Source organism: Marmota flaviventris, chromosome 2 (assembly GCF_047511675.1).
Source record: "Marmota flaviventris isolate mMarFla1 chromosome 2, mMarFla1.hap1, whole genome shotgun sequence".
Taxonomy (NCBI): Eukaryota; Metazoa; Chordata; class Mammalia; order Rodentia; family Sciuridae; genus Marmota; species Marmota flaviventris.
Genome location: NC_092499.1, coordinates 120,767,877 through 120,793,411, shown reverse-complemented (window position 1 = coordinate 120,793,411; position 25,535 = coordinate 120,767,877). Strand labels below are relative to the sequence as shown.

Here is a 25,535-nt window from a genome sequence, read left to right as displayed (position 1 = left end):
AAATGTTTCTCAAGTAAATACATAGTTTAGCATATTTCCATCTTAAATATCTACCTTGACCTCCTGCCACTGCCAGGCAGGCCATGCCACTCGCCCCGCTTCCTAAGCAGACACCACTGTGAAACCAGAGCCTGGCTGTTGGGATTCCCTCAGAGGCTCCTAATTGCTTGGGCACAAAGTGTCTTGGAGTTCAAACACAAAAGCTAGTGGTAACAATAAGAGAAAAGATACATTCAGTCTCTAGCTTTAAACATGTTTATATAGGACCATTTCTAAGTATTGTTTACTGGTTTTCATGTTATAAAGTTTTGGAGTCTTCAGTTTCACTAATAATTTCATCAGTACTTGTTCCCTGCTGTTCCCTTTATCATTCTTACGTTGTACAAGATTTTGAACACTATGCCAAAACACTTAAGACTTATATTCATTATACTTTGAACTTTAAATTCTTTGCAGAAATATCAGCCAAACCATCTTGAAATATTGACTTTATATTCTAAGCGTCATTGTTGAATATATTTTGTGTGGTTTTGTGAGACTTTTAATGGTTTATTGGTGAATTAATGTTAGACTTTGTTATTCTTTTGTATCCTACACAATTCTTAACTCTCATTTGTAGAGCCTGATACTGACTTCTTGGTTTTCTTCATTTGTTTTTCCTGTGTCTGAAGAAAGGCTACAAGAGCCTCAAAGATAGACTACCCCACTGGAAGTACATAGAAGTACCAGTGGAGTACCATTATTATTGCTTGTGGCTTGGAAGATCTCTGTTCAGAATTCTTGCTGTCCAGTCTGCAAATTTGGATTGCACAGTCCTGTCTCAGCATTTTAGATGCATAACCAAGAGACAGGACTGAAAAACACCTTTTCTCAATCCCTGCCTCAGCCACTCTCACAACTATATACAGTTGACTATTCAAAACACAGATGGCTTCTAAATTCTCTTATTAGAGAAATACATGTAGTTCGTTTTAGGGTTTCTCATTGCATAGCACCTGAGAGAACTGAGTACTTAACCAGCTTGAGCTCTGTAAGTTTGATTCTAATGAAAAGGTGAATGCATTTCCCTTACAGGCTCATCTAGACTGATTCCCTTTTACCCTATTTCTTTAAGGAAGACATGATCATTGTGCCTCAGGCACTATTATTTAATTTAGCTTCTGTTTAAGAATTAACTTTGTTCTTGATTCACAGAAAGAAACAGAGGTAAAGGAACGGTCTGTTTTTGACATTCCTATATTTACAGAGGAATTCCTGAACCACAGCAAAGGTGATTACTGCAGTGTTTTTGTGTCCCTCGGGTTTGACAGGGGTTTTAGTTCTCAGGAGGAGTTCATTGCTCAAAATCAGTGATGGTGGTAGCTCTCCTTAGGACTAGTCTGGAAGAATAATTGTTCTTCTTTCTCCCCATAGTAGAGGTAGTTACTCAAAGACCAGTGAAAGAGAGCTGGGTCAGTGTTGTCAAAGCTTCTTTGGTCTCTGGATCCAAAGAAATTAATGTAAATCACTAATGCAGTTGCTTTTAGATGTGTAGCCTGCACCAGTGAAAGCTTAGTTGGGAGTCCAAAATATAAAGTAAGTGATTGCAAAGCTGATCCCATTGCAGTACATATGGGTACCCACACCTGTGCTTGGCCAATCTCCCAGGATCCCCCTGCGAAGCCCCTCAGGTTTCTCATTGCACAATTTTAAAAAGCCAAATCTCACAAACAAACAAACAAAAAATTCAAGGAATTGCCACTGTTTGTTGCAGTCTTATGTACAGAATGTACAGCTTTAAGAATTAAAATAGCTCTGGGGAACCAGGCGTTTCAGTGCTGAATTGCTATCTAGAGCGCTGTAATGAGAATAGGGAGATGAGGTGGGGGTAGCTAATGAGAGACAGCTAAGCAGAACTTCTTTATAAAGAGTCATTGGGACTCCTCGGAGACTCCTTCTTGTGCTGCATGTGTTCTGGTGTGGGGGGTGTCCTCAGCTCGGGAGGCAGAGCTCCGCCAGCTTCGTAAATCCAACATGGAGTTTGAGGAGAGGAATGCAGCCCTGCAAAAACACGTGGAGAGCATGCGCACAGCGGTGGAGAAGCTGGAGGTGGATGTGATCCAGGAGAGGAGCCGCAACACAGTCCTGCAGCAGCACCTGGAGACCCTGCGGCAGGTGTTGACCAGCAGCTTTGCCAGCATGCCCTTACCTGGTAATTGCACCCTACCTGAGCACTTCTAGAGCGGGGTTGGAAGGTTGCTCTTTATGTTTGTATTTGTGTGGGGAGATTGAAATCTCCCCCAAAGCGAAAATCAATAAAATAAGATATTTTCCCTTCTCAGGATTTTCTGTGAGTTATGTAATAGAATGTCAGCATTGGCTAAAATCATCCAAAATTTCAGGTTCTCTGATCATTTAAATTTTTGTCCTTTTTTGTTTTGTTTTGTTTTAATATAAACTATTTTCCTTTCTGTTAAACTTAAATGTTGAAGAGAGCACTTTCTCTTAGGTATATTTGCTTGCCTTGTAGGGGTGTGTGTGTGTGTATAAAATGGGAAGGAAGAAGAAACAAGCACTAGTATTTTTTATATACTCTTTATATATTTTTTATATACTCTTTCATTTTGAGGAAAGTCACAACAGAAAATTAATGGAGTCTCTTTTTGTTATATACAGCTGAGTACTCATACATACTGTAGTATATAGCCCGTCTGTTCATTTAGAGTATGTGGATTTACTTCATTTCTTTGAAATCTGAAAGTCTCACCTATAGAATTAAAATCTGCCTGTGGAGCAGGCCACATTAGAGTCACAATTTCTTTTTCTGTGGAGTCCCTTAAATGTTTTGTAGCTGAACTGAATTGGAAAGATTTTCTTATTCTTTCTCTTCTTGTCTCACTTTAGGAAGTGGAGAGACACCAACAGTGGACACCATTGACTCATACATGAACAGACTGCACAGTATTATCTTAGCTAATCCCCAGGACAATGAAAACTTCATAGCCACAGTTCGAGAAGTTGTGAACAGGCTTGATCGTTAGGGACTGGTGAGTGCTCGTTGATAAGACTCATATGCCAGCACATCATCAAAAATAAGATGTCATCAGACTTTATTGGTGCTACTAAAACTGTAGAATTATATTGAATGAATGAGGTAGAAACTTGATTTAGGTTCCTGTTGCATGGTTGCTAAAAGTCTTTCTAAATGATATTAGAAAATTAAATTGAAACAGTTTTTTCTCATGCATGCCTCAGAATAATTTAAGGAAAAAACATGACTTTGTGATTGGACTTCAGTTCTGGGTATACAACTTATTCTTTCTTGGGTGTTTTTGTTTTGTTTTGGCTTTTTTTTGCTTGTTTTTTTAACAGTACTAGAATCTGAACCCAGGGGCACGGCACTTTACCACTGAGCCACATCCCCAGCCCTTTAAATTCTTTATTTTGAAACAGTGTCTTGCTAAATTGCTGAGGCTGCTTTGAACTTGGGATCCTCCTGTCATTTATTCTTAGGTATTAGTTTCTAAAGGATCTTGAAGACTGGTGAGAAACTTAGAAGAAATCATTCCCAAAATAGCTCTCAGAACAAAATAAATATCAATTGTTAATCTTTTTTCTCACTGAAAAATATTAGTGATAATTTGTAAGTAGTCAGTGAGAAACTGTATTATATGAGCCTACATACGTAAAAAGCATTCTCATTCACCACTCATTAACTCATTGTGTTAAATGCTGATGTGAACTAACTGTACAGTGAATGTGAATGCCTTGATTTTAAAAGATTGAAAAAATTGTACTCAATAAGCAAAAAGAGACAAGAGAGAAAATAAGCTTTTAAAAAATATATTCAACAAATGACTAGTAGTGTTGCATCTTTTAAAGGAGAAAATAACTGCGTTCTCAGAACAAACTCACCTAAGCAAACTTTTTGGTAATAATGGTAAGTCGTCATAACTTGTGTTAAATGAAATTAGTACTTATTCATTCAAATTCCTAGAGAGAGTTTCCCTTTTAGTGTGTCATCCCTAAAATTGTCAGCCCTAAGGTCTATTGACAAAATTGTTCCATGCCTGTGGACATATAAAAAATGTGGAAATCTAAGGATTGGACCATACAGCAAGATGGCCAAAAATGAAAACAAGTCAGTGCCAGGATGCTCCTTAGAAGCATCATGGGTTTGAATCTTTATTTGTCCTGCAGGAATAGGGGCACCCTTATATACATAATTTACATTCTAGCTTTGTTTGGATTTTGAGCAACATGTATAAGAACAAATAAAACCCATGATTCTTTATCTAATGAGGCAATATCTGCCAGCAGAGACAAAGGTAGAAGTCTTTATCCTTCTTGGTCATGCCCTTGGATGGCAACTGTGCAAGACAATTCATTATTATTTTAGCTTGCACCAGGCTCATATGGGGAAAAGATTACCATCCTTCTAGTGAGTAGCCAGATGGAACGGACTGTACTTCTAAGAGACGGTTGGACTCCCTGCAGAATAAAGAAGTGGCATTACTGCTGCTGCTTATGAAAGAAACAGCTTGTAAATCTAGGCCTGGGATTTTCAGGAGCTCATCATCCTTCTCATTTTCACACAGTGTTTTCAATTAGCACTCTTGTAAGCTTGAAAAGAGAGAGCTGAGAGAAACAGCATGAGAGATTGTGAAAGAAAATAGTAATTGATAACATGGTGTCGCCTCACCTAGGTAGAGGGCAATGAATGCAAGAATGAAGCCAAGAGTGGTTTTCCATTTTGACCATTTTACTATTTTACCATTCAGATTCTCCTAACACTCTATCCATCTTAAGAATATAGCTAGAGGGGCTGGAGATGTGGCTCAAGCGGTAGCGTGCTCGCCTGGCATGCGTGAGGCCCGGGTTCGATCCTCAGCACCACATACAAACAAAGATGTTGTGTCCGCCAAAAACTAAAAAATAAATATTAAAAAAATTAAAAAAAAAAAAAAAAAAGAATATAGCTAGAGTACAAGTTCTCTGAAGTGTCTTTGAAAACTGTAGATTATTACCATTGTCCTTGATTTTAATGTACAATTTTTTTTAAATACATTATTTTGCAGTATTGGGGATTGAATCCAGCGCTTCACATATGCTAGGCAAGCACTCAATTTTGAGACAAGGTCTCACTTAAGTTGCTGAGGCTAGCCTCCAAGTTGCAATCCTCCTAACTCAGACTCTGAGATAGCTAGGATTACAGGCAGATGTGCCACCATGCCTGGTGACATACAAATATTTTGTCCTTGAAAAATTACCTGAAAATGTAAACTGTTATATTTACTACAGATTCTTAAAATCTAACAATGCAAACATAACTAATAGATATTTCCCCACACCCCCCAAACTGTCAAATGAAACAATTATAAAGAGTGTGATTAATACTAGCTTGGCTTCATTATACAAATATGTACAGACAGCTAGGCCTGATGTCCCCAGCACTCATGGTGCAATTAATTACTCTGACATGAGCTTGGCAAAGGTTTCATTCCACTGTCGGGAACCACTGAGTGAAGCAAAGCTAATGGTCTGCAAGTTTTAGAGGATCCTATCAGAGCTGGAAGGACCTTTAGAAATCTAGCACTTTATAAAGAAACTGAATCCCAAAGAGATGAGATGACATGCCTGAAACTACTGGGTAGAAGAGCACAAAAACCAGGACAAGAACACAGACATCTCAAGTCTTCTCATTCAGTGGGGCTTCTAAAACATTGCTATAATAAGGAGGCACTGTTGGAGTAGGGCAAAAGTACTAAAAATTCTTACAGTAGAGCATTAAGGAAAAGTATTACACTCCATCAATTATGATGTAATAAAATTCTGACCAGCCCATTTAAAAAATATTTTTGTAGGTATATAATGAAAGAATTTCCTCAGCTTTCACCTTTCTTAGGGCTCACTGGTACCCAGTCACCAGTGGAAACAGGAGGAAGTCATGGGTGATTTTAAGTTGAGAGGTGACCACTTTACATAAACTCTAAATCTGTTTTGCAAGCCAAGTGCACACGCCTGTAATACCAGTGGCTGGGGAGGCTGAGGCAGGAGGATCAAGAGTTCAAAACCAGCCTCAGCAAAAGCAAGATGCTAAGCAACACAGTGAGACACTGTCTCTAAATAAAAATAAAAAATAGGGCTGGGGATGAGCCTCAGTGGTTGAGTGCCCCTGAGTTCAATCCCCAGTACAAAACAAAAAATCAAAAAACTATGTGTTGCTCAATTGATATATATTTGACTGAGGATTGACCCCAAAAAAACAATCTTTCATATATGATTACATTTTTATCAATATAAAAATATTTATTCATTATTTGTGCACAACACATTCCTACACAAGCAGATATCCTCAGGTTTATACTGAGGAAAATTGGTTTTGATTGGACTAAAGTGGGGTCCTAATTCCCCTTATCAGTCCTGTTAGTTACTTTTCTGTGTTCAGCTGCTCATTTGCTACCTCCCATTGTTGCTGAACTGGAGCAGGACCATGCTTCTCATTGAAATGTTGACAGAAACATCTCAATGAGGATGTCTGCTTGCAGCTTTAGTAGCTCTTTCTTTTTTTTTTCCTGTGGTGCTGGGGATTGAACCCAGGGCCTTATGCATGCAAGGAAAGTACTCTACCAACTGAGCTATATCTCCAGTCCCTAGCTCTTTAATTTACATACTCCTTAACCCTTATGAAAATAAAATAGAGCGTTCTTTAAATCCATTAACCCTAACCCCTTCTGATCTGTCTTTCCTTTTTGGTATCCCCCCACAGTATATTGGTTTTAGAGCTCCCAACTTGTTCTTGTAAGCATTTTTACTTGTGCGGAATGAGAAGCCATCCATGGATTTTTGAACTGAGTTGGAGCAGAAAGGACTGCAGATCCCTTTACTTGTTAAAGAATTGTCAGTGAGTGAAATACCTTCACCCCAGGAAGCTGCGTGAGGGAGCAGCAAAAGGCACATGTGTGTGAACTTCCTGTGGAATCACCCTCCAGTGATGCTTTGAAAGTGTGCAGCCACTCTCCCAAGTCTTCAGCTCCCTATCATTTCCATTTCTGCTAAAGCAGCTCTGCATATATTCTGCTGACTAGGTGACCCTGAAGCTGACATCTTCTGCAGCAGAAGGAAGACTGCCTATTGCTGCCATTCTGATTGGACCCTTTTATCAGTGGAGCTCCACTTTTCTTACCTAGCTGTCACTTTTTTTTAATGCCTTTGGGGGTGATTTTTGCTTCCCTTCACCCCCACCAAGCTGTACATCTCCATTTTCTGACCTCTGGGCCTCACTGCTCAGCAGGGCTCTGAAGGAGACTTTCTCTCATTGGATGGGCCCAGTCTTCTCCCAGCGTTGCCCTGCTGTGACTCCAAAGAAAGGAGCTTCTTGTTGACAGTGCCCTGTGGAGCCAGGCTGTGTTTCCTGCCCCACATGGTGCTCCGTGGGTGCCCACCCTCAGCAGGCTCTGTGACTGCAGCCCTGAAGGAGAATGGCTCTCCTCCTCCTGCCGCCCGCTGCTCTCTGAGCATTGCTCCTGCACAGACGCCGAGTCCCAGCCTCAGCAAGGCTCTTCTGTTAGCAGTGTCTTGCGGAACTTTTTTGCCGAGGAAAAGGTCATTGGTAAACACAAAGGAAAGGAGTAGTTCTCATTTGGTATTGAAAGAATGTCCAAAGTTGATCCTCAGTGAAAACTGAGGGAATCCCTGCTTTTTTAGGTAATCAGATCCTTGGATGTAGATAGGTAGGAGGGGCTTTGGGAATAGTCTCTTGTGCTGACTGAATGGGTACGGAGGAGTTCTCATGCCCTTTGTCTTCCTTCAGTAGCCATTAACTGCCAAATCTAGGTGGAAAAGTCAGCCTTCCCTTCTACTTAGTAAGGGATTTTTGTTTTTTAACGGCAGAAGTGAAGAGGGTTCTGATTCTCTCCTCAGGGTCTTTTTTTTCTTTGTTTCTTTTCTTTATGCTCTAGAGCACAAGGCTAAGGTGGCAGCTGAGATCTTTGGAACCAAAGCAGAGCATGCTGAGCCCATTGTCTAGGCACCCCACCACCAAAGGCAGGTGGATGGACGCGTGGCCCCTCTCACAACATGCTGACAAGCCAGGGCGCAAGCCAGAAACCCCGTCGTGTCTCGTAGCTGCACCATCCTGTCCTCTCAGCCCTGCGTTCTCCCTCTTTGTTCTTTCTTAGTCCAAAGGAAAATAACAGCAAAAACAATAACAAAAATCTTCTTTTTAAAATTTCTTATGTGGACACACATCAAATTTCCATGCACTGAAGCCCACACACCACTGCGTGGCAATTTTTTAGAATAAGACCCCTTTCTTATCTATTGCTATAAAGCCAGCCAAGTCTCCTGCCTCTCTGTATTTTCCACCGTCCCTGCTCTCATCTGCTGTTTTTGCCACTTCTCTTAGATTCCTTGCCTGCTACGTCTAAGCCAGAACTCATTGTCCGTGGCAGAAGGTTGTCCAAACTGGTTCAGGAAGTTTGTGTCTGCCGCCTGCCAAATGCTTTCTGTCCTTTTTTCCTTCCTCCTAGTGTTGCTGTTTCTCCTTCCTGTGAAGTTTTGTGCAGCTTCAGTAGTACTGTTTTTATGACCATGAAAGGCTGTAATTTGGTCCAGAGGTCATCCCTGACCCTAGCTGGACACCTCACAGTGACCAGACATGTACATGAGCTCACCAGAGCCTGCAGTACCCAGTCATCTGTACAGACGCCGCAGCTTGCTTCCCAAATGAGGGCTCTCCCAGGAGCCCCGCACCCAATAGGTGTGACTGGGACTCAGCTGCCACAGAACCTCTCCTCTGCACTCAACAAGCAGGTGGAAGGGAGGTTATACCCTGGCGCAAGACCTAAGTCATGTTCCCTAATAAATCTGAAGAGGTTACTGCACTTTCATGTTCTTCTCAAGAAATAAGCTGTTGCCTATCAGTGTTTCCAATTAACTTCCTTCCTTTTATTAAAACACAAGCAGCAGCTGGGGAAAGGGAGAAAAGATTGTTTTCTTTCTGATAAATTTTAGAAAAAAATATTGTGTACATGTGTTTGGAACTGTTGAAATGCCAAGTTTTCTGTACAAGTGTTTTTGTAATTAAACTTTTAGATTTTGTTTTTTAAGAAGTTGATATGCTTGCTTGACATTTGTCTCATTAAAACTTTTCTATGTCGAATCCACCTGATCCAGTTTTACTTGCATTATAATGAAAAAAGAAGACCTGCCTCTGCTTTTTCCTCTTAAAGCCTTTGTCAACCCTACATTCATCACAACTGTTAGGCTTTGAAAACAGTAACACATTCATTTTACTAATTGCTTATTCAAAATGTGTCTTCACCTGTTTGAGATTTCAGTTCTTTGAATGTATGTTATAACAATACAATGAGTTCTAATTCATTTTAATGTGGTAGTAGCATTCTGGAGGCGACTTGAAGGAGCCTTTTAAGTCAGTGACTCTGAAGTCCCCTTGAGGAGATCTTTTGACAGAAGGGGTAAGTTGTGCTTAAATGCTTGGTTTGTTTTTTGTTTTTTTTAAATAACTGCTACTTAGCCATTCAAAATATTTTTAAAAGATGTTTGTCACCTATTTCTACCACGCTTTTACAATCTTCAGGGGAAGGCAACCTGGCTTCCAGGGCCTACTATTCTCCAGGTAGCCAGTCATCTGGCATTGAGCAAGTCTCTCTTTTGTTTCAACTCCATCTTGCCCCAGAACACATGCCCCAGCTCTCCTCCAGTATTGTTGGAGGGATAGAATTAGGCAACAGAAGTCACCGCGCTTCAGAAGATTGGAAGTGTTTTTTATGTGATGCCAAGAATGATCGGCATATCAGAGTTATGATTTCGGTTCGACCACATTTAACAAAACCCAAATAAGCATTAGCTTAAATAAGAAGCAGATCTCTCTCAGAGAAATGTCCACACCAGTCCAAGACTAGTGTGGAGGCTCCCGTTGGCACTATAACATGGTTTTTCTCAAGGTCACCTCATGGTCCAAAATAGCCCCTTGGCCAGTAGCCATCACTTTGAAATTCCTGGCAGCATGAAGACAAGGCAAGGACAAAACGGGCAGGCCTAGATTAGTTCCAGGACTCTTCCTAGAAATCATAATCAACACTTTCACTTAATTTGGCCAAAACTCAGTCACATGACTGTGGCTAGCCGTAGGGGAGACTGAAAAATGTCATCCTTGTGTGGACATTACTGTTAATATATAGTAATACGCAAGTTTTAGTAAGGGAGCAGGTGGAAATGAATATACTTTTGCAACTCGTTTGACTCCATTAAGCCCAGCCCCACCATATTAGTTAACAGAATGTATTACCTTTCCTTTGCCTCTTGGCCATCTGAAAATGACCACTTCCTTGTTTTCTGGATGTTGAAAAAGAAACCCAAAAAACTAGCTTGGGGGCCTGAGTTGGCATTTCCTGTTCCTACCTTAGCTCCTCCCCTACCGGTCAACAGCTGGCAGCCAGGCTTGTTTGGTAAAAGTCAACACAAACAGGTGGTAATACTTCCTCCAGTTGTTTGTGCCCTTTCTCTAACTGTTCTGCATCTGCTGGATTAAAACAACACCAGGATAATCTTTCCCTAAGGTGGGGATATTGAGAGATTGTTTGGCAGTAAAGTTCATAGCTACTTCCTGCTCTCTGAAAGAATTTCCTGCCTTGCAATTGAGAGTTCCAAGATGGGCTTTTTCTTTGTTTTATTTATTTACCTTTGACACGTAGCCTGCGCTCAGATACATACTTTACAATATCTGTAGATATAAACACCGGCTCATACACTAGCTCATAAAAGGGGTGGGGACTGAGTCAGGAAAGATCCAGCGAAAATGTTAATGTCTATTCATTCAACTGCAATGAGAATATGTGCCTTCAGAGAGAAACTTTCGCCAGAGATAGAAATGTACGGTCTCTAAGCCCAGCAAAACGCAGAAAGAAGGAGCTACTAGAGTGTAGGCATAGCACTGAAAAATTAAGATCAGGCAATGCCAATTTTCTAGACAGGACTTTTGTAATCACCAGCAACACTAGGTCAGTGGGAAGGTCCAGTGGTTACAAGGCTAGGGGTTCCCTTGTTTGTATCTGCAACAATCCCACCAACACTGAAGAGCCAGAACTAAACAGTTGCACTATTTGGACTATAAAAAAGTGTTTGTAAAACATGGTTTCTGATAGTCCAATAGGAAAAATAGAAAGTACATAAATAGTTCTTAAACTGAGTCCTCCCCCCATCCACACCCCTCCCATTTACTGGGGATTGAACCCAGAGGTACTTTACCACTGAGCTATACCCCTAGTGTTTTTTTGTTTTGTTTTGTTTTTGATTTTTTTATTATTATTATTATTTTATTTTGAGGCAGGGTCTCACTAAGTTGCCCAGGCTGGCCTCAGCCTGGAACTTGAGCTCCTCCTGCCTCAACCTCCCAAATCACTGGGATTACATATATGGACCACCTCATCCAGGTTTTTGGTTTTTTTTTTTTTTTGATACTGGGATTAGAGTAAACCCAGGAGTGCTTAACCATTGGGCCACATCTCTAGCTTTTTTTTTTTTTTTTTTTTTTTTTTGAGACAGAGACAGGGTCTTACCAAGTTGCTTTGTCACTAAATTACTAAGGCTGGCCCTGAGCTCAGGATCCTCCTACCTCAGCCTCTTGAGTGGCTAAGATCATAAGTGCACACCACCACACCTGGCTGCCCAGCTATTCTTGCTTGTATTAAGAGTTTTAATAAAGGTTTTTTTGTGTGGTTAGTTTTTTTGAATTGTGTGTGCATGTGTGTTGAATATCAGGGATCAAACCCAGGGCCATGACTATGCTAGACAAGTGTACTAACCCTGAGCTATGTTCCCATCCTCAGGTAAAAAAAATTTTAAGGAGTGAAAGAATTGCTTGTATCTTGCCTGACACAAGAGGGTTTATCTATAAGTTCAAAAGAGAGTAGATCAGAGTCTTGGGGTATTAGTAACTTAACTAATAAATACTTTTTCTGCAATATAAGCAAAATTTATATTGTGGAGATGGGGATATTGAAAGATTGTTTGGCAGTAAAGTTCATAGCTACTTCCTGCTCAACCCAGGACCTGACACATGCTAGGCAAATATTCTAGCACCTACCCCAACTGCAGGTGGTTAAATCAGTGAATCCATGGAAAATGCATAAGAGTAGAAAACACATAAATATAAATTTACAGTTCATGCAAGACTCAGGAATAAAAGAAACAATTAGACACACCCTGTAGGTGAAGCACTCTGTTCTGCTTTTTATACAAATTATGTCATTTAATTCCTATAACTTTACAGAGTAGGATTACTATACCCACTTTGATGATAAGTAACTTACACAGTTACATAATTAGAAACAGGTAGAGAAGGATTCAGCCCCAGATTATTCTATTCCACGCCACTGTAAACTGCGCTGTCTTGGAGGTGTCTGGTGAGTTTGGTAGGAGTTGACAGCAACAGCCTAGTGTGGTGGCTTTGAGAGCTGGAATTAGATGTATTCGTCCAACAATATGTGTTGAACTTATCTCTGTATCAGGAACTGTTCTAGGTCCAGGGAGCTTGTATCCTGCTGGGGGAAAAGAGAGGGTTAAAAAATGACCTAACATACTCACTTCAGCCACTTACCAAGATGGAATGGTACAAGCTAGGGTCCAGGAAAGGCATTTTTGAAAAAGTATCTTTCAAGGCTGAGACAGGAGTACCGTTGAGTTCAAAGCTGGTGTCAGCAAAAGCGAGGTGCTAAGCAACTCAGTGAAGCTGTGTCTCTAAAATACAAAACAGGGCTGGGGATGGGGCTCAGTGGGCAAGTGCCCCTCAGTTGTTCAATCCCCAGTACCAAAAAAGAAAAAGTATCTTTCGAAGAAGGACCAGGTCGATTGGACAAAGCCAGTCCCATGAGAGGCCAAAGGAACAGGAAGCCCACAGTCCCAAGACAGGAAATAGCTCTGGAATTCCAAGGAAAAGGAAAGAGTTGGAGAGGCTAGAGCCTAGTGCATGGGAGGAATCGCAACTTGGAGCTGCAAGATGCGCAAATTGCGTGGAGCCCTTTAAGATGGCAAAGAGCTTGAAGTTTCCTGTAAGTGTGTTGTGCAGAGGGCTCTACACCAGTGACAAGATTGGATTTGTAGTTTTAAAGGATCCTTTGCTGCGGGGAGGCAAGAGAAGAATTGGGAGACTGGTCAGAAGGCTGGTGCAGAAACCCAGTGGGAAGTGGCAGCAGCTTAGGCTAGAGCGGTGGCATTGGGGGTAGAGAAGAGGAGCTGGATTCAGGGTATATTTTGGAAGTACAATGGACAGAAGTTGCTAAAGCACTGGATGTAGAGAACAAAAGAAAAGGAATTTGGAATGATTCTAGCTGATAATGAATTCCACTGTTGTGTATAATTATAATGCACTAACAAAAATGTTTTGTTTTGGGTACTGGGAATTGAACTCAGGGGCACTCAACCACTGAGGCACATCCCCAGCCCTATTTTGTATTGTATTTAGAGACAGAGTTTCACTGAGTTGCTTAGCCCCTCACCATTGTTGAGGCTAGCTTTGAACTCGTGATCCTCCTGTCTCAGCCTCCCAAGCCACTAGGATTACCACTGTGCCCCGCCCAATGAAAAAAAAATTTTTTTTAAATGATTCCTGCTGGGACTGTAGCTCAGTGGTAGAGCACTTGCCTGGCATGTGTAAGGCCCTGGGTTCAATCCCCAACACCACAAGAAACTGGGGGGAGAAAAAAAAAGGCTCCTACTTTTTGGCTTGAGCAGCTGGGTAGTGGCTAGAGGTGCCACTGCTTGAGATAGCAGATACTTAAAGACAAAATATGGAGAACAGATCAAGAATTCCATTTTGGACTGGCTAAATTTGAGATTCCACCAGAGGATTAGCCCCTGGGGAACACACTTCAATCTCTCTGCTATCAGTTCAAAAAAATTCCTTTCAGCTCTTAAGTCCCGTGGTTCCACGAGATTCTAACTTGAGGTCAGTGTTTGCTAACATTCCTTCCATGATCAGCGCCTGCGCACACGCATAGACCCAGTTACTCAAGCTGCTCATTGAACTATGAAATTAAGGAACAGTCTCCTTTTTAATTTTGCAAGCTCCTTAGGAAAAGAAGTTTTGAAGCCTTGCATCTGCATTTGTTTAAGAGTGGCAAAAAGCAGCTGAATGTTGTAGGATATAAAAATCATACCATAACCTGATGGCTCGAAAATCCTGGGATAAGTAATGGAAAGTGTCTGCTTAGAGGAGACTGGCTGCAAATATATTTGGCATCATTCAAAGAAGGGTAATGTGAGAAGACATCAGTGATACAGCCAAGAGGTTTCTCATCTCAGCAAATGGGCTGCTGCTAAGGGGCTTTTGCCTTCTTCAAGGCAGCCGAGGCCAGACAGCAGAATGCGACATGAAAACATTCCATTTTTCTTGGGGGCTGGTGAATTCTTTAAGTGAACTTATATTTATCAAAAGAAGTTCCTATTCCTAAGGACAGACTGATGGGGTCATTTTGGATTTTACTCATCCCTCAGGAGAATATTTTAGATATATTCATTCATTCAGGCATTTCCATGTATTTGCTACCTTTGAGGTATAAATTTGAGGAAGTCCCTCTTCTCAGTGAGCTCACAATATAACAAAAAATAGATACAAAATCTAACTATAATTGAGTCTGATAAGCAGTCAAACAGCTGTGAGCAAAATGTTCTGGAGAACAGAGGGAAAAATTCAGTGGTTGTGTTTGGCAGAGGTCAAAAGAAGGCTTTAGCAGGATAACATTTTGAGCTGGGCCCTAGAACAAGAATAGTTCTTTAAAAGAAGCTAGAAATAGACCTGGAAATATGAATGCATTGTTGGTGTACTCTCAATAATTGTGACTGGGACACGTTATATCCAAGGAATGGATTAAAAATAAAGGCAGTGAGGTGTTTTTCTTTTTTCTTTTCTTTTCTTTCTTTCTTTTTTTTTTTTTTTTGTGTGTGTACATGTGTGTGTTTTATTTTTATTTATTTATTTAGTAGTTGTAGATGGACAGAATGCCTTTATTTTATATGTTTACTTTTATGTGGTGCTGAGGATAGAGCCCAGTGCCTCACACATGCTAAGCAAGCACCCTGCTGCTAAGATACAGCCCCAGCCCATCAGTGAGGTGTTTTGAAAAAGGATTGTAAAGGGGCCTTGAATGCCGAAGGATTTAGCTTTTATTTTTGTAGTCACCAAGGCTGGTTTTGCAAGACAATAACATGAGATTAAAAAAAAAAAAAAAAAAACCCAAACTAGAGGTTCTTAATATTTTTTTTCTGCCATGAACACATTTGGTAATCTAGTGAGGCCTGTGGGTCCTTCTAAGAAGTTTTTTTGTTTTGGTTTGATTTGGGTTTTTTGCAGTAGTAAGGATTGAACCCAGGGTCTCACATATGCTAGGCAAGTGCTCTATCACTGGGCCACATCCCTAGCCCACAATAGTGTTTTGGGTTGTTTTTTTTTTTTTTTTTTTTTTTTTTTTTTTTTTTTAACATTTTTTAGTTGTAGATGGACACAATACCTTTACTTATTTATTTTTATGTGGTGCTGAGGATAAAACCCGGTGCCTCACCAGTGCTAGGCAATTGCTCTACTTCTGAGCCACAACCCCAGCCCCCCCCCCCCACAATGTTTTTAAGTACTTAAAACACAAATAAAGTTACAAAGCAAGTCCACTATGTTGAAATATAGTTACCAAAAGTAATAAAAATGCAGTACAGCCAGGTGCAGTGACGCACACCTGTAATCTCAGTGATTTGAGGCAAGATGATTCCAAGTTCAAGGCCAGACTCAGCAATTTAGCAAGACCCTAGGCAACTTCATGAGACCTCATCTCAAGATAAAACATAAAAAGGGCTGGGGAATGTGGCTCAGTAGTAAAGTACCCCTAGGTTCAATCTCCAGCACCAAAAAAAAAAAAAGTGTTATATAGACATATTTGTGCTCCTTTAAAAAACATTAAATAACATAATCTAGACAAAACTCTAATAATGATCATAATTTAAACGTACTAATGATCATAAGTGATATTTCAACATCTGCTATATTGTGGTATGAAAATACCTGTGATTCTATTAATGGCAAAGCCCAAAATTCCCACTGATACTATTGGGATTTGTTGGCAACATTTATCATCAAAGGAAATGCAACTTTTCAGGTCCAGGTTTATGAAAATCAAGATGTAACTTTCCTATCCATGCTTGTGGTCCCCAGGGTCAGTGCTCTTGAATTCAAGGCAGGGAGGAGATATTGGATAGGAGATTGATAAAATAGGACAATAGCCGGGCATGGTCATGCATGTCTGTAATCCCAGCGGCCTGGGAGGCTGAGGCAGGAGGATCATGAGTTCAAAGCCAGCCTCAGCAAGGGCGAGGTGCTAAGCAACTCAGTGAGACCTGTCTCTAAATAAAATACAAAAAAGTGCTGGGGGTGTGGCTCAGTGGTCAAGTGCCCCTGAGTTCAATCCCCTGTGCCAGAAAAAAAAAAAAAAACTAAGAAGAAGACCTGTGGCAGGAACAGAGCAGAGTTTGTCTTGGTCCCTCCTGGCCTGGATGGAAATCCCTCTGCAGGGACCTGTGGTAACATCCGGCTGAAGCAATAAGCCATCATTAAACCTTCAGGCAACTCTCCTCAGGCACAGCCTTGTGTCCTGAATTTGTACAGCTACTATTGATCCCCCTCTTTGGCAGGCATGGGGAACACAACAAAGCGGACATGGCCATGCTGTCATGGTGCTTACTCTCTAGTGGAAGAAAAGGGTCCAACAAACGGAAGCAGACATCATATCCCCACCTGGGCTGCAGGCAGGAAGGCAGTGGTGCTGTTCAAGGCACATGTTGGCCGGAGATAGGGGAGGCCTCTGAGGAAGCCACACTCAGGGGGGGTCAGGGAAAGAAGGTGAAGGTCAGCTTTCCTTGGTGCTTTAGAGGAGCTGAAAGGAAAACAGGGGAGCTAGAACAGAGAGAGGTGGGCGAAAAGTGGGGAGAGGTGGGTAGGCCTAAGACTGCAAGGTCATCCCATCCTCAGGATTTGGGATGTTCTGAGTACAGGGGGAAACTGTTGACGCTTTCAAGGAGGGAAGTGATATAATCCAATTTATAGCTTTAAAAAATTCTTCCAGGCCGGGGATGTAGCTCAAGTGCTAGAGCATTTGCCCAGCATGTGTGAGGCCCTGAGTTCCAGGCCCAACGCCACAAAAAAATAAAAAAAATTCTTCCAGCTACTCTGCAAAGAGCAGATGGTAGGGAGCAGACATGGAAATAGGGAGGTAGTGGTGCTGTGGCTGTGTCCCGCTAGAGGTGGCATTGGCCTGGACTGAGGCTTCAGTGGTGAAGGAGAAAGGGGGTGGGGTGGGGGTAAAGCCCCCTTAGAAGAATGAACAGGATAAAGAAGAGGGGGGTGGGGAGGCTGCAGGTGGGAGGGCGGGAGAGAGCAACTGTGGAGGAACTGTGAGGCCTGGAAGGGGCAGACAGGGTAGGAGTGACCCAAATCAGAGATCACTGTGGCAGGCAGGCTCATTTGAGATACAGTATGAGTAAGTATTTTTATTGACAATCTGACAATTGAGAACTTAAAAGCTAGGTCTAGACGTAGGATGACATTTACCAAAAATTCCAAAGAAGGGTTTTTTTTGTTTCCTAGCATGGCTTTGCAGGCAGTCAGACCCCATCAGCTTCTATCAACAGTTCACTGTCTTATCCTTTGCTTTACTGCCAACCTCGACAATTCGTCCTGCCCTTGATACCAGAACCACATCTGGACCAGGTGCAACTTTTCTCTCGGTTTAAATCAGATGGCATCTCTACAGTTGTTCAGAGCATTTACTAACATAGGTCTCCTGCATGGAATTCTGCAGGGGGAAGCTTTGCATCTGTAAAGATGCTAGACATTCCTTCCAGTGAAGCAATCCCTGCTTATCTTGGCTGATTTCATAATAAATGTGACTGAGATACTTACTGGTCGTCTGTTAGAACTGGATGAAAATACAGGACAGACCAAGTGCATTGCAGCAACTAAAACATGCTGACAACATAGAGGAAAGGGTAGAGATTACAGAAAATTATAAATTGTGATCATGCACAAGGAGGGGTTTCACTGCAGCCTGAAAACTTGACCTGCAGCTAAACAGGGCCAAGATTAATCATGACTTGATCTTATACATAAGCTGAAAGATCTTTTCTAAAGATCATGTCCATTAAGGCAGTAAAGACATTTTTTGCAGGATATGCCATAATGAGCTCCAGGCATTTAATGAGAGACAAGTGCTACTGTTGAAAGCGTAACCTTCTGATCTGATCTGAAACTGAAGTGGGCATGCTTGCTCTGCAAAACCAGGCCCCAGTTGTGTCCGCCAGTTGACAAGGAGGCTCATGTTTTTAGATGCTCTGTTGCAGTCAAACATCAAACCTTCTGGGAGAGGTTTTTGTTTTGTGATTAGGTAAGGATTTTACATGTAAGGAGCAAGCAGCCAGCCCCACGCTGCAGGACCAATAGCTTCCAAAGACAGAAAAGTAAAATACAGCATCAAGTAACAAACAAACAAGGGAGCTTGATGGCGTGCCCCCAAAGCTTCTGGAGGAACCTGAGGCATTCAGAGGCAAGGAGCTCTCAGCTTCCACCTCTCAGAATGGTGGCTTCAGGTGAGGGTAATCGCCTGGTGAGGAAATATCACCAGCATGAAAAAAGTGTCATGTTGATCAACCTACTTTCTTTTAGCCTTCGGATGTGTCTCCCTCATTCAAGGATTTGTGTGATGTCCTCTCAGCTCTTACTTTGATATGTGGAAAGGCTTGGGTACAGTCCTGGCCCTCCTCCCCTCTCTGCAGCCCTCACTAACAGGGGCGGCTGACCTGCCAACAGGATGCTGCCTGACGTCCTGAATCTTACCACCAACTCCTGCCTTGATTGCTGCACCAGCTTCCTCTTGCAATCCCAAGGGTCAGAGGATTGGAGGGGCAGGACAGGAACAGAGCATGGTCTCCCAGGCAGAAATCTTTTGGAATGCCTGAGCCTCAGCTTGTTGGCCATGGGTCTGCCTTTCTGGTTAGGAGGAGGGGACCTCCCATCTCCCTCCAAATGTCCCTGTCTTAAACCCATGCAGTACAAAACAAGCCAGTTCATTGTGTTCTTGGATATAAATATTGATTCTGGGTGATGTTAACATTCTGTTCATAAAAGAATGTAACATATTTCTCCCACACCATATTAGACTGATGTGTTGTTTGGCCAAGGGAAGTACAGATTGCTGGCTTCTGCGGGGAAATGTGGACATTTAAATGCATGCAGCTCTTGGAAGTCTAGGGAGCAGTCTCGGAATAGCAACCAGGGCCTTTGGCTGGCTCCAGCTCGGTGCTCCTCCATCCAGTTTCTCCCTTCCCCCATTTCCATGTGCGTGTTGCTTTGGCATTTCTAATCACTTGTAATTTAGGAAGATGCTTTCTTGGAATTATATCTTTTATTTGTTGAGGAAATGTGGGGCATTTGCTTTCTTTAGGAGGCCCCAGAAGGTCAGAACCAAACATTTTAGTTTTCTTCCCCTGGGGAAAAGATCTGGGAGGTCTCCTTCTCCTGTTTTTCTCCCCTCTCCACGTGGGAGGGGAGGGCAAAGGCTTCAGAGCAGAGGTGGTCCATCCAAGCATTCCACCCAGGCCCTACCAAGTCCAAGACTCAGATGTGCTGACTGCCTTGGCAAGGCAAGTTCCCCACATTCCACAAGTGCTCTTGAGGGGGAAATCTAACTCAGGAGAAAGTGGAGCTCTTGATGGGTATGCATGCTCTCTCGCATGCCAACGCATCGCACAGACAGATCCCCGGCCGGTATTTCGGTATTTCTCTAAGGGAGTGGTAGAGCTCCTTTCCAGATGTGGCAGAAAAGCCTAGGACAGTGCTGTCAGGAGAGCCAGCGCCCTCTGCTGTCCTAGCCAGGAAGCTCCTCAGCAGTAGGAAAGAACCCCAGGGGTTCTGGAAAGCCAGGAGCTCTGTTAAAATCCACAGCCAACCCAGCCTGCAAGGAGGAGGCCTGAGCTCCTTGCTGTTCACACCGTGAGCTTGCACAGGACTGGTTCCCCTCCATCTAGCTGGCTCTTGATGTTTTGTGGCTGTGAACGAGCCAGAAATGATGAGGATTTACATTAAAACCCCAAACTTCCGTAGAATCTGCTGGGCCAGGGTCCAAGAAGGTGGGGAGCAGTGGCGCTGTCTCCTCCCCAGGAACCCGGCCAGTGGGCCCAGGCAAGGTGAGACAATGGGGGCAGCTTGCCCAAGAAGAGCAACCCCATACTCAGGGTTGACAGGCAGCCCCGCGCCACGCCCTGGCCTGGAAGGCAGTTTCTAGAGGCCTGGCTGCTCCGAGGCTTCCAGCTGAGTGGAAGCTGCAGCTGCTCCCATTCAGGCATGCTGGCATCTCCCAGGGGCCTCAAGAGCTGGCACAACCCAGACATTGGCTCAGCTTACAAGCCAAGACCCAGCTGCCACCCCCTCTGCCCTGCTGACTGCCAAGACGGCAGCTCCACAGCAGTCGGACTGGGCTTGCTGCTGCAGGAGTGCGCGCGCGTGTGTGTGTGTGTGTGTGTGTGTGTGTCTTCGCCAGAAGCGGGTGCATGCTGGTGAAAGGCCAGGTTGGGGGGTGAGGGGGCAGCAAACCCATTCTTCGACAACCTTTCAGTTTTGCAAGAAAACAAAGCGTAAGACAATCCATTTTTGTGTTTGGGGAAGGTTTCCGTTCTATTTATTTATTTCTTTTTGGTAAACCTATCTCCTCTCTGCTGGGAGATGAGAAAGCCCAATCCACCCAACAGCCCTTTAACAACAATGCCCTTCTCTCTCTGGGACCAATTTCCAGACTGCAGAGCAGTCCTGACAAGGTCAATAGGCTGGAGCTGTGAACGGAAGATCTTTATCTAGGTGGGAAATAGGAAAATCATTTGACTGATAAAAGGAAATACAATAAATAGCATCTAAATTCCTGGCTGCGATCCCCGGAGCCCCTCCTCTGCCGGAGAAAGTGCAGGGGCAGGAATACTTGTGCTGCTCCAGCATGTTTAAAAATAGCACACGCGGCACACGGCCCCTTCTTACCTTCCAGAAAGACTTCATTACCGGATCCTCCAGCCCCATCCTGCAAAGCCGCTGCTGGCGCTTTCTTCCCCCTGCGCTGGGTTTTTCTTTTTTGGAAGCGCGAGGCAGCGCGGGTGTGATACATTTTACTCACGGACCAGCTCCCGCTCAGCTCGTTTCAATCTAGGCACGTCTGGCGTGAACGGTGAAAGTCCATTGTATTTAATGGGGTGTTAACTCTGTTTATTCTAGGGGACTGGTGCCGTAATTTTACACTCTGCAAAACTAGCAACTTGAAACTCAAGTGCTGTACCTCTCTCCCCCTGCCCACCCCCGTGGTCCGCAGTCCCCAGACCCCTCTGGCTCTGCCAGCATCGTTCCTCTAGCTCAGGCAGCCAAAGGAGGCCTGTGTGTGGTGGCAACTGGGAATTCTGGGGTGCACCCAGCTTTCTGGGCCTGTTAGCATTGGTGTGGCCTGGGGCAGATCTTTTAGAAGCTCATTGTTCTCATTATTAAATGGAGATTTCTAATCTGCCTCACGTACCTAGAAATGTTGCTGACACATGACAATCTTGTGATGGAAAAACACCCCACTGGAGTTTATAAAGACACTCATCCTCTGATTCCCAACTGGGCCACTTCTGCATCACCTCAGAAGCCATTAAACCTCCCACAACCCATCTGTCCACCAGAGACTCAAGGATTTGAGCTGCACTGTAAAGGCCACTAATGAGACTGGGTCTTCATGGCACTTTTGTGATCTTCTATCTCCATTATTTCAGCTACATTTTTAGAGGGGGGTGGGGCACTACTGGGGATTGAACCCAGGAACACTTTGCTACTAAACTATATCCCCGGTTCTTTTTATTTTGAGACAGGGTTTCACTAAGTTGCTTAGGGCCTTGCTAAATTGCTGAGGCTGACCTCGAACTTGTGATCCTACTGCCTCAGCCTCCTGAGTCCCTGAGATTACAGGCATGTGCCATTGCACCCAGCTTCACCTTTCTTAGTTGGTGTTCTACCCTAAGGGCCTGACCCTACAAGGTGCTGAATACATAAACAACTAGATGGTCTCTTTGAACTCTAGATCTTCGAGACTCAACCAAAAGAAGGAAAATACATGCTGTTCAGTCCCTGGTACCAAAACAAAAAACATACATGTAGTAAATTATACCATCTGTGTGAACAGTGTCTTCCATTATTCCCATCTGATCTAAACACCTGATTCTTTGGGACCTTGAGGACCTTCCTGCATCCCTACTGCTCAAACATCAACTGGACCCACGTGATCTTCCTCTGGAGCTAGCTTTGCTTCCTGCATGTAGACGGCCCACAACTAAACCCTGCCCAGCCCCTCCTTCTCTGGAGTTCCTGATCTCTATTTCCAGCTCCCTCAGGTCTTCACCATCTGGTGTCCTGCAGAATCCTCAACTTAATTCATTTAAAATTAAATACATATTCTCCCCAAGCCCATATCTTCTCCAGTATCCACCAGCTTAGTGAAGAACTTCACTGCAGTTGGGTATGGTGGCGCACACCTGCAATCCCAGCTCAGGAGACAGGCAGGAGGATCAGAAGTCCAAGCTCAACCTCGGCAACTTAGTGAGAACCTTTCTCAAAGTAAAAAGAGCTGGGGATGTAGCTCAGTGGTAAAATGACCCTGGGTTCAATCCTCAGTCCTGTCTTTACTTCTATTATCTCATTTAAGCCCTGGGAAATTTCTATAGGATAAGAATTGTCCCATTTTGAGACTTAGCTAGGTTTAAAGACCAAAGGTTATGTGGCAAACATAACCTTTCAGAATTGAGATTTGAACTCAGCTCTGTCTTATATTGCAAAACCCATGTTCAAAGTCTTTAAAGTAGTAAGTTCAGTACCAGACACATACCAAGGTTATTTTCTTTATACCCCCGGCCCAATCTTAAAGTTTGCCCTCTTTAACAAGGTACAGAGGCCTATTCCAACATGGGTGGCTTATCTCCCCAAATGCATCTCCTTTCACTCCCCTTGGCCCATCTCCAGCACCACCAATCAGACCACATCTGGCCACTCACTATTTCCTAATCTTTCCCTTTTCTTTCATATCTTTGTCTTTGCAATCCTCTTTCCCATGGGTGGCAAGACTTTTTTTGTCCCTTTTCCGTCCTTGTCTGCAAGCACCAGGTCAGACAGCACCTACCCTGTGATACTTCTCCTGATCCCCCAAACCAGAATCCATGGCTCCAACCTCCCTTTGCCAACGCCCCTTGTTATTTTATTTGTGCCTATTTTGTGCTGATTGTATTGGAGCATGGCTATCCGGGCCTTTCTCTGCGTTGTCCCTGTATCCTGGGAGCCTGGCAACATGCCTGGGATCCAGCAGGCACGCAGTAGAAGTTTGTTTAGTTCAATCCTTCATCCCTCCCTATGATGAATGCTTACTTCAACCATCTTGCAAAGGTTAGATGTCTCTGAATTGCTGCTGACAACGTCTGTTCTCTCTGACTTCTATACCCACATCCCCATTGAAGCTGCTCTTGGTAAAGTTACCAGAGTCCTCTTATGTTACTAGGCCCCCCAGCCCTCTCTTGCCCTAACCCTCCTACTCTCAGCAACATGGAGCACAGCTGCCCCCCTTCTTCTGTGATCCTCTCCTGGCTCCACAGCCTGTTGTATTCTGTGCCTCTTGACCTCTTTCCATCCCGCATGTGACTTTCGGAAATGAAGTGCCTCAGGCTTGTCCTGGGCTCCTTTCTCCTGAATGACCAGCCTGTTCCCTACAGTTTAAAACACTGCCTCCACCTTCAGCTCTCAGCTCTAGATTCAAATATTTAATGACCTGCTTGACTTAGATGCTACTTAGGTTTCAGGCTTAAAAGGCTAACAATTGACTGTCTCAGCTTTGCCCCGCAAGCCTTTCCTCTCTCGGTCCTTCCCTTTAGCAAAAGACACAATCGTGATCATGGGTCCTCTTCCTGGGAACTTGGCAGCCACTCTCTTGGAAGAAGAAGAAAGTGTCCTGGCAGAGAGGCGCAATCCAGGAATGTCCAAATATCGTGGATTCCAGCGTCTGACTTGGGCTTGGAAAAAGAACAGATTCTTTAAGCTAATATTTGATGCTCAGCAGGTTTGGAGGTTTGGCCCAAGCCCATCTCATCAGCCCCAGCTTTCTTCTCAGCCCTAGATCAGAAATGGACAGACTGGTCCAAATCTGGCTCATGGTATATTTTTATAAAGCCCGTAAGCAAAGACTGTTTCTTATATGTTTTAATAATTGAAAACATACCAAAAGAAGAATAATATGTTGTGACACATGAAAATGATACACGTTGGGCACAGTGGCAAACGCGTGTAACCCCAGCTACCCGGGAGGCTGAGCCAGAAGGATCACAAGTTCCAGGCCAGATTGGGCAACTTAGTGAGGCCCTGACTCAAAATAAGAAAGGGCTGGGTGGGGGGCGGGGAAGCTCAGTGAGAAAGTATCCCCGGGTTCAATCCCCAGTCCACACACCAAAAAAAAAAAAAAACTACGATGAAATTCACATTTCCGTTTCTATAAAATAAAGTTGTATGGAACAAGACCACACTTGTTTGTTTACTAATAACCCACCTGTGCTTTCATGCTGCAAGGGCAGAGCTGAGTAGTTGAGCCCAGAACTTACAACCTTCAGAGCCAAAAATATTGACTCTTTGGCTTTCTATTAAAAAAAAAAAAACAAAAAACTTTACCAAACCCTGCTCTAAGCCAGCTCCCTGTCCCCTAAACATAACCTTACAAACTTCCAGTTTTATACAAATTGATCTCTGTTCCTCTGTCTGTCTGAATTCTACTCACCTTCAGGCCTTACCAACCCAGCATCTTCTAGAGTCTTCCATCCCTGCTCCATCCAATGGTTTCTCCTCCTTAGTAATAACTAATGGTGGTGACTTAACCACCCAGGGCATATTTTCTGAGGCATATGTCATGTGTCTTGTCCCGACTGGGGGCAACATGAGGAGAAGGATGGTGGCTTGTATCCTGGGCCCAGGGAAGGGCTACATCATGAACACTTAGAAAGTAGATGTCAATAAACTCTTTCTGAATGGGCTCCTCTTTTCTGCCATTTCCCCTATTTAAGTCTGAGAGCTGTCTCCCTACTGTATTCACTTAGGTACTCTCTTTTAAGGAAAAGGCAAATTTCACCCAAGTTTCCCCCAGCTGAGCACCATGAGGTGCTACGAAGACAAGGCATGGAGATTTCGAGGGCAGCTTTAGGAGAATGCCCGGGCTCCTGGGGGGCAGTGAGGTGAAGCAAGCCCCAGGCTCTGGTGCCAGCTCAGACACTAGCATCGGTTTTGCTATTGCACCTGTCCTTCCTCCATTTCATCATCTGTAAAATTGTCAAGTGAAAACTGGATTTCTGCTTGAGCAGAGGAGCCCCTGAAATCCTCCTCAGCTCCAAAATCTAAGGATTGTGTTTTCCTCAGGGCAATGAAAATCTCCAAGCTCACCTCCCAGGAGAAGCAGCCTTGT

General features: G+C 43.4%; 1 protein-coding gene across 2 annotated transcripts in view; it reads left to right on the top strand.

Moving 5' to 3' along the window:
• Hmg20a (high mobility group 20A) overlaps positions 1-9,142 on the top strand; it is an 80,244-nt gene extending 71,102 nt beyond the window's left edge. The window contains exons 7-10 of one of the 2 annotated variants that reach the window (XM_071608483.1): positions 1,195-1,270; positions 1,976-2,191; positions 2,884-3,026; positions 7,941-9,142. In XM_071608483.1, coding sequence (XP_071464584.1) covers positions 1,195-1,270; positions 1,976-2,191; positions 2,884-3,020 — 429 coding nt within the window. In that variant the 3' untranslated portion in view covers positions 3,021-3,026; positions 7,941-9,142. Of the gene's footprint in view, positions 1-1,194; positions 1,271-1,975; positions 2,192-2,883; positions 3,027-6,748 lie in introns of both variants that reach the window. The other variant, XM_027925724.2, reaches the window with a different exon arrangement.
• The last annotated feature ends 16,393 nt before the right edge of the window (positions 9,143-25,535 follow it).